The sequence below is a fragment of the Calliphora vicina genome, chromosome 1 (genome assembly GCF_958450345.1).
Source record: "Calliphora vicina chromosome 1, idCalVici1.1, whole genome shotgun sequence".
Lineage (NCBI taxonomy): Eukaryota > Metazoa > Arthropoda > Insecta > Diptera > Calliphoridae > Calliphora > Calliphora vicina.
The window spans coordinates 94,793,065-94,802,833 of NC_088780.1; the positions used below are offsets into that span (position 1 = coordinate 94,793,065).

General features: G+C 29.2%; 1 protein-coding gene across 1 annotated transcript in view; it reads left to right on the top strand.

Annotated features, from left to right (window-relative positions):
* The window catches only part of LOC135963353 (serine-rich adhesin for platelets), a 203,328-nt gene extending 193,977 nt beyond the window's left edge, over window positions 1-9,351 (top strand). Inside the window, exons 6-9 of the mRNA XM_065515167.1 lie at window positions 15-160; window positions 229-366; window positions 7,492-8,255; window positions 8,322-9,351. Coding sequence (XP_065371239.1) covers window positions 15-160; window positions 229-366; window positions 7,492-8,255; window positions 8,322-8,769 — 1,496 coding nt within the window. The 3' untranslated portion in view covers window positions 8,770-9,351. The remainder of the gene's footprint in view (window positions 1-14; window positions 161-228; window positions 367-7,491; window positions 8,256-8,321) is intronic.
* The last annotated feature ends 418 nt before the right edge of the window (window positions 9,352-9,769 follow it).

Below are 9,769 nucleotides of genomic sequence, written 5' to 3' on the forward strand. Positions count from 1 at the left end.
TTCTTTAATAACAGCTAACATTCCACGCATGATATCGTCTTCCTATTGCGGTAGCGAAATGGGTGATTTGGATATTTATTCGCCTTATAGTTATTATGGCAGCGAAGCTGGTGGCGATATTACCGGCGATATTAATGATAGTGTTTGGGGTATACCATCGGTATGTAATTCAGAGAGTTATTTAAAGTGTTAATAGTTAAAATGGAATTAAATTTTTGTCTTTTACAGGCCATTAAAAATCGGGCCAAAACAACTAATCGTTTACGCATGCGCAAGGGCCGCAGTGTGGTCCACAAGACCATCGAAGATAACTACTCAGCTGTAGTGGGTGCTAATCATGAAGCTTTAGCACAAGTTTTAGAACAGGTGAGATTTTAAATTATATTTTACTTTACTTATTTGATAATAAAGTAATTAACTGCAACAAATAAAGAAAAAATAAGCTATTGAATCGAAAAATGATTTCGATATCAAAATTATAATAAAATGTACAAATTCTTTTGATCGATATCGAATGCCACAATTTCAAATAAAAAGCTTACGATTAGAGATGCTAATCGTGACTAATTTTTAAAAATCCCGGGGATTGGGATTTGGTAAAAAAATCTCGAAATCTACATTATAACTTGGTTTCGTTATTGTTATTTGGGTTTTTTACATATATATTTTAGCCTTTGAGCAATCGACATATTTTCATTTTGTTCGAGCTCCTCATCTGAGATAAAATCAATTTCGTTTGAAGAGGATTTAAATTGAGTTTTGTTAGATAACTTACAAAAAATGGTGAAGAATTGATTTTCCAGAGCCTCTCTAGGAAAACCAAAAATACTGCTTTCCTTTATTAGCTATGTTGTAGCAGGAGTTGCGCTTAACAACTTTGCTAAACGTCACTTTGCGATATTCGGGCATGTTGAATGTCAAAATGCATGGAAAAGGCACACAACAAGGTATATTAATTATAAGGTACTGTCATCGGCGAATTCAGAATACCGGGCGAATTGCTTATATTTTTATACCCTTCAGCTTCGTGAGAAGGGTATATATAAGTTTGTCATTCCGTTTGTAATTTCTACATTTTTCATTTCCGACCCTATAAAGTATATATATTCTGGATCCTTATAGATAGCGGAGTCGATTAAGCCATGTCCGTCTGTCTGTCTGTCCGTCTGTCTGTCTGTCTGTTGAAATCAATTTTCTGAAGGCCCCAGATATCTCCGGGATCCAAATCTTCAACAATTCTGTCAGACATACTTTCGAGAATTTTGCTATTTAAAATCAGCTAAATCCGTCCATAAATAACGGAGATATGAGCAAAAATCCGAGACAACCTCTGAAAATTTCATCAAAAAACACAATGTATTGCATGCTTTGACAAAAAAGCAACAAAATTATGGTTGGATGTGCAAGCTTTGCGTATTTTGTTTTTTTTTTGTGTTTTTTTTCTTTTGGCGTTGTTGTTGTTTTTTATACAACTAAACGTTTGTTTGGTTGTGTGTTGGTTTTTTGACAAAAAAACAACAAAACGTATGTTTGGATGTGCAAGCATTGCGTATTTTGTTTTTTTTTTGTGTTTTGTTTCTTTTGGCGTTGTTGTTGTTTTTTATACAACTAAACTTTTGTTTGGTTGTGTGTTGGTTTTTTTGACAAAAAATCAACAAATCGTATGTTTGAATGTGCATGCTTTGCGTATTTTGTTTTTCTTTTGTGTTTTGTTTCTTTTGGCGTTGTTGTTGTTTTTTATACAATTAAACGTATGTTTGGATGTGTGTTGGTTTCATTGCCTTGCGTATTTTGTTTTTGTTTTTTTGGTGTTCTGTTTCGTTTGGCGTTGTTGTTGTTTTTTGTGTTCTTGATAAATTTGGGATGCTGTACGCTGAAAGTGGGCAATGTACATACATACCTATATACTAATTATAAAAAAATAATAATGCATCCACAACAAAGGTGAAGGGTATATAAGATTCGGCATAGCCGAATATAGCACTCTTACTTGTTTTATATGTAGTTTGACATTGTGTCTGAACTTGAAGGCGAATTGGTTGTCACGGAAAAATGTCAAAAACAGCTGACAAATAAATCAAAGCGAATTTTTGTTAAACAAAAAATGTTTATAAATTTGAATCTGTTTGTAATTTAATTTGATGTTTTGATTTAAGAAAACCCCGGCATTTTCGGGAACGGGATACCCCGTTTGGCATCTCTACTTAGGATACATTTTACTCAATTTCGAATGCGGTAATTCGATATTGGCATTGCGACACCAATCCAGGAAAGGTTCTGGAATCAGTTCTGAATCCAATAATTTGTATATAAAATTGTCACGATTGGAAATAGTTCTTTAGAAGCTCTAAATAACAAACACCCCTTAAGAATGGTTTCAGTAATAGTTATTCCATCAATAATTTTTGTTCAAAAATTGTCTCAATTTGAACTAGTTCAGAGAAGCAGTTAAGGAACTTTTTTTTGTTATTTTTTTATTATAATAGCGAAAAGATTTCAGAAACTAATATTTACTGAAAAAAACACCATAAAATCCTGCTAAATTTTTTCGAAAAAAGATTCGATGACAATTTTTTGCTGATCACATTATATTAGCGTTTTAACATACCTAATACAATAGAATAACCCATTATATTTTTAAAATTTCAAAAAATTTCCTAGTATTATTCATACAAATTCCTTTCATTTCAAAATTATTCAATTTAAATTTACTAATCTAGAACCAATATACAACAAAGTATTTCTAAATAAATAATAGCTAGTAAGTAAACTCTATATAATTTCCTAAAAATCATAATATTATTCTACAGAACGGATTCTAGAAGTGATTATGATATCACTAATTTCATGGATGTTATCAAAGAAACTCAAAAGATCTTTCTAGAACTAGTAATTTATATCACATACAGTTCTTTAAATAACTGTCAACGCAAGGAAGGCATGAAAAAAAAAATAATTTTTTTATTTGGTTCTTCATTATATGTTTAGTACCATATTTTTCCTCGCACTTTTATGAAAGCAACTTTTTATGTAAAAAATCAACATATATTTGAAAGTACCCAATATATTTGGTACATTTCTACAGAATTTGAAGTAAAAAGCACCAAACATTTTCAATACATTTTTAGATAATTTGAAATATATCCAAAATTAAAAAGAAAAAATAATTTGATGCGAAAAAGTACCAACTTATTTTAGTACCTTAGTACAAATTTTTAAGAAAAAAGTACCAAATATTGTTGGTACTTTATATTCGATATAAACTATTTTTTGTATATTATTTTTCCATATATTTTTAAGTTAAAAGTACTAAAATATTTGGAACTTTTTTTAGTTAAAAAAAAATATTTTTCAAAAATTTTCCAAAATAAATAGAAACAGTTATTAAGAAATAGTACCATTTAGTTCTTTTAGCTTAAAATATATAATATTGACTACTTATGTAGTTTCCAAATACATTAGAAAATATATTTATGTAGAAAGTACATACTGAAAAAATTGATACTTTTCTTAGACAATATTAAATAAAAACAAGTAAGAGTGCTATATTCGGCTGTGCCGAATCTTATTATAATTATACTTCAAAATTTTAAATATTTTTAGGTAAACAAAATTTAATTATTTTTCCAGTTGTTTTTTTAATTTTTTGGAATTTTTTTTTTTTTGAAATTTTAAATTTTTTTATTTGTTTTTTGAATTTCTTTTTGTGAAAAAAAAATTCGGGTTAAATTTTTTTTTCCGATTTTGACCCATTGCACGGTGGTAAATTCCGGCCAAAAATGTTTTTTATTGTTTTTTTAATTTTTATAACATTTTGATGGTAAATTTTTTTTAACACTTCAGAATATACAGTGTCATTATTAGTTTGGCTATAAAGTAACTATATTTTTATTTATAGTGCTGTAAAGTCAAAGGTTTTTTCTTGTCATTTTAATATTAGAAAAATTTGATTTTTTTACTTTTGAATCGAAATATCCTGTGCTTTTTTCTTTAAAGTTTTTTTTTACAAATTAGCACATGTTTTTATAAAACAATTAGCAGTTAACCATTCCACGTGCTTATTACGGAGTTTTTGTGTGTTCTTTTTATATAAAAGTGAAGTGATTAGGAACTAGTTTTAAATCTATAGAAACTAAATTAAAAAAAAAGTTTGAAAGGCCAGAACAAATTAAATGGGGAAATTAGAGGTTAATTGTAAATTACATCTAATACTATAAAGTATCAAGAGTAAGTACTATAAATTTAAGGTGCAATTATCTGCCATTCCAATAACCAGAACGATTTCAGTGCCTTCATATTTTACAAATTTTTTTTGTATTTTTTTGGTAAATTTCAAAAATTATGTAAGTTTGAGAGTTATTTACGTCTATGCTGAATTGGCCAAACCATGTATTTGTATGTCGAAATTTTTTCAATGGATTATTTATGTTATTATTAATTATAAAACTAATTTAAGCCATGTACAAAAATTACATACTTTTTTCGATACTTTTATAACGTCAATGTTTATTTGGCCAACTCCTGTATGCAATTTCTAATATTTTTTGCGATGGATCTAGTGTGTATTTCTTAAATGTACACCAAAGTTAAAATTTTACATGAATAATCTAACTTTTCCGATAATTTCAAAACGTCCATGATTGTTTGGTCATACCCTGTATATGTATTCCGAAATTTGTACGACCATTTTTTCAATCACTTATGCTATTCCTCATTTTTGGACTAAATTTCAGGCATTTACATGAATAACCTAATTTTTTCAATGCTTTTAAAACGTCCATGATTGTTTGGCCAAACCCTGTATATGTAATCCGAAATTTGAATGACCAATTTTTATTCTTTATTTTTGGATTAAATTTCAGCCACTTACATGCAATTTTTTTGATACTTTTTTGGCCAAACCCTGTATTTGAACATCGAAATATTTATCGATCGATCGGTTATGTTAATCTTAGTACAAATACAAAATGTCAAACATTTTTATGAAGAACTAAAGAAGTTATGTATTTTTGGCCGGAATTGACCACCGTGCATTGTAGGTCCATCTTACTATGGTCTTTTATACGTCGTTGCAAATGTCTTTGAAATATCTATCATTAGATATCCATATTGTCTATATTAATGTCTTAGTAATCCAGATATAGGTCAAAAATAGTAAAAAATCGAGGTTGTCTTGGTTTTTTTCTCATATCTCAGCCATTTGTGGACCGATTTTGCTGAAAAGTTCTCGAAAGCATGTCTGACAGAATTATTGAAGATTTGGATCCGGAAGATATCTGGGGTCTTCAGAAAATTGATTTCAACAGACAGACAGACAGACGGACATACAGACAGACGGACATGGCTTAGTCGACTCCGCTATCTATAAGGATTCAAAATATATATACTTTATAGGGTTGGATATGAAAAATGTAGAAATTACAAACGGAATGACAAACTTATATATACCCTTCTCACGAAGGTGAAGGGTATAAAAAACTAAAATGTACTAATTATATTTCAGAAAATTCGAATTAAATTTCAGAAATTTCTAATTATATTTCAGAATTTGTAATTGAATTTCACAATACTAAAATTATATTGAAGAATTTTCCAATTGTTTTTCAGAAATTTCTAATTGTATTTCAGAAACTTCCATTTGTATTTCAGAAATTTCCATTTGTATTTCAGAAAATTATAATAGCAATACCAATGGGAATTTCTAAAATAGAAACAGAAAATTCTGAATATTGAATTTTCTGAAAAATAATTGTAATATTCTGAAATATAATTAGAAACTTTTTAAGAATAAATTAAAAATTCTGAAATACAAATGGAAATTGCAATTCGAAAGTCTAAAAAAATACAATTAGAAAATTCTGAAATACAAATGGAAACATCTGGTACTTTTCGTAGATACAAATATTGGTTTCCAAATTAAATAATAACATATATTAATGGACAATTCTGTAAACTAGGGTACCTAATTTCCCGGACTTTTTTCTTTCCCGGAAGGAAACTAAAAAATGGTTTCATTCACGGGAATTTTTTAATACTAAATTAAACCAAAACCCAGAAATTTTTTTCGAATAAATTGACTTATAATTGTACCAGGGTTTTTAAAGAAGTATAAAATAACTATGTTTGGTTGTACAATGTTGATCCAGCCTTTATAAGGGTTTCTAATTTAATAGTGGCATTTTATCGGTATTATCACAGTCGTAGTTTTAAGAATTTCGACTATGTTAAATCTATAAAACATGCGTAGTTAGAGACATTTTTCATATCTGATTGTAGAAAAACAAATTTGAACTACTATTATTGTTATTTTCTCTAAATATGAAAAATATTCATTGAATATTCCTAGAAATTGTAATGTTAGGCATCTTAATAATTCCTTTAACAACATAAACTTTAAATTAGATTCATTCTTAATAACCAAATTTTTATGCTGTGGCTTGAGTTTAGTGAAAAAATTCCGTTATTTCAACCGTAATTCTTCTTTGCCAACTGACTATCTGTTGCTAGAACCGAAAAATCTATGAATATAATAGAATGATTCAATTAGCAACAAATTTGGCCATCGAAACGAATCTGAAAATTGTAACTTTTAGAAGAAAACTTATGAAGAAATTCCCGAATATTCCCGACAAACATTGCCCGAAAATTAACAAATAAATATTCCCGGGAATTCCCGAGAAATTTTTCCCGCGTAGGAACCCTAGTGTAAACAAATAGTTAATAGGTACTTTTTCATAAAATCAACTAACATAATTTTCGAAATCTATTTAAATTTTCAAGAAAAAGTAGTTTGAAGTAAATAAGAACCAATAGTATTTTAGGTAAAATATAAGCCTTGTTCTATTCTAGAATAAATATTGCATAGTTTGTTAATTTTTTACAAAATCTTATTTTTGGTTCTATAAAGGATCACATAAATTTGGTACCAATTTAATGGTACGAGAATTTCAAATGCCTGCATAATAGTATAAAAAGCTTTTTGAAAATTAAATTTAACCTTGTTTTAATAGATATTCATGCAAGAGACACAATTATTGTGGGGGGAAAATTGTAATAACATTCAGCCTAACTACAAAAGCCTTAAAGTCAATTTTAAGTCCATAAAGTTGACTATTATTTTAAAATTCGTACCATAAAACAAATTTCAAATATAATTTAAAATGTTGTTTTATTATTTTAAAAAAAGGTTTTTGTTTTCTTTTATGTAAAATTTGTTTTTTTTAAATTCTTTTATTTTTATTTACATTCATTGAAAAATATTTTCATTTATTTGAATGTGTTGGAAAAACTTTTGAAAGCTTTTTTTTATAATATTTCTTATGGTACGAAAAAAACAAAAGTTTTATTTTAAAATAAAGTCGACTTTAACAAAAATTAACTTTAAAATTTCTTTTATAATTAGGCTGATTGAGTAAATAATTTTTAATAGTTTTATTTTTTTGTTAATCTTATTTTTCTGCAATAAAAACAAATATGTCTCTCCATTTACAGTTACAACAAACCCCCGTTATACCACCCGCTTTACGGCCCCTAGCCAATGCCATCAATTTGCGTTTCGAAGATTTCACCATACTCGAGGGAGCCCAGGCATTTGTTGTGGGTAAAAAGGCCTTCCATGCCGCCATATGGACCACTGCTCCCGTTACTTTGGCCCTTTCGGCCGACTGCAATCAATTGGCCGGCGTGGGAGGTGAACTTAATCAATTGTCGGGCGGTGTATCGGGTGCTCTAAATCCCATAACAGAATTTTGTGATGTAGTGCCCAGTTATCATTTGCCATTAATGCCAACCACTGAGATGACACTGCTACAAGCCACTATATCGGTATTGCCACGCCTACAAATGGATACGCTGCAATCGATAGGCGCCATATTGAAGGGTAAATCTCAAGTTTTGGACAAGAGTAATTTCAATTTCCGTGGTTCCATACCCAATCTGAATATATTGAAAGATGCCAATGCGGCCAACAATATGAGAAATGGCATGTCGGTGCAGAACTTAAGCACTCTGAATGAGGAGTCAGCTGACAAGGGCTTTGCGACGGAAGCTGAAACGGCTACCAGCTCAAATGGTATACCAGCTTTTGATGATGTCATGAGTCGAGAGGTGGCCTTTATAATGTTGCAATTGATAAATGGCATGAAGAATTTACAAGTCAAGGCAGTGGAAGAAATGCCTTTAAGTCTATCGAATGTGGTGCTTTCCAAGGAATACGACAACAAAGATGCCCAGGCTCGTTTATGTGTATTGCAGGGGTAAGTGCAAGGGTTAATTTTAAATCGTATTCATTTCTAAACATATATTTTTCTTCTTTTTTTTAGCAACAACAATGATGAAGATGAACCCATGGGTACTTTATGCAAATGCGCCCATGTGGCCTTAACCGAAATGTTGCCCACCACCAAAATGACTCCCATTTTAGCCGACATTTTGCTACAAGACAGATCAGAGTCTTTGTCAAAATCTAAATCCGTTTTGGAATTCATATTATGGGGTCCTTCAGATGTGGCCTTAACTGGCTCCATTAAAGAGCGTGAAACAGCTTTACAAAGATGGTTGGATTTGGAACGTGCTACGGTACTGCATGGTCTCGTGCGCACACGAGTCGAACTAACGGTATATGACGAATGTCATTTAATGTTTTTAGTGCGTTCAACGGCTAAACTCATGAATGATGCCGCCAAAATTATTAATCATTATCAAGAACATCAGCAACAAAAGCAGCAGCTGCAACAGCAACAGCAACATACGAACAATCAACAGGATTAAGAAAATTAACAACAAATAAAATTCAATTTCATTTGTCGCTTCAAAAGGCTTAATTTAATTATTGTACTTTGAATATTAATTAATTGTTTGTTTTTCTACTATTATTTAATTGAAGTCTTTTTGTAGCGTGTGCCAAATTTTCAAAATTTCTTGCTAAAATTTGAAAAATTATTTACCTAATTTCATTTTTTTGTGTTTTCATTCTTTCGTTTTTAGTTTTTAAGCAATACATATTTAAAAATAGCAAAAAGAATTGAAACAAAATTAAAAATTTGCCTTCTCATATGTGTATGAGCAAAAAGAAAATTGTTTAATTGTAATACTTAATTATTTTTATAAAAATCAAATAAATAAATAAAATTATCATTATTATTATTATTATATCATTATTATAATTATTATTGTGTATATTTATGAATATTTCAATTAATATTAAATTTAAACCACAAAAAATCAAATTATTATTGGTGTTTGCGAACAAAAAACAAAATATATATATCGAATATTGTAGTTTTACAGAAAAATTATTGTGTAATAAAAAATATTTATATCTTTATTATTATTATCATTTGAAATGAGAAATTTTATTTAAAAGAAATAACTACATATATATTGAAAAATTAAAATTGGTTTTAAAATTGCATTATCAATTTGAATGTAATGGTCTGTAACGGCAGCTTTCAACACAAATACTTCATGTTTATCAACATTTGAAACATGTTGATAACATGCTGTTATCAACATTGTTTATAGGTATGACAGCATTAAGTGTGGAGCAGCTTTAAAAGCTCTGGGTGATCACTATTGAAATAGATAATACTAGAATTTACTAGAAGATGGCGCTGTTTATATAAACAACAACAGGGAGTTGCTGGGGATTTATGGTGTTTTCTTTTCTGACACAAAATGTGGCCTATATATTGTGTACCATTTATTAAATACCCATATTAATACCCATACCCTCATAATGTGTTGCATTTTTAACGATCACAATAGAACA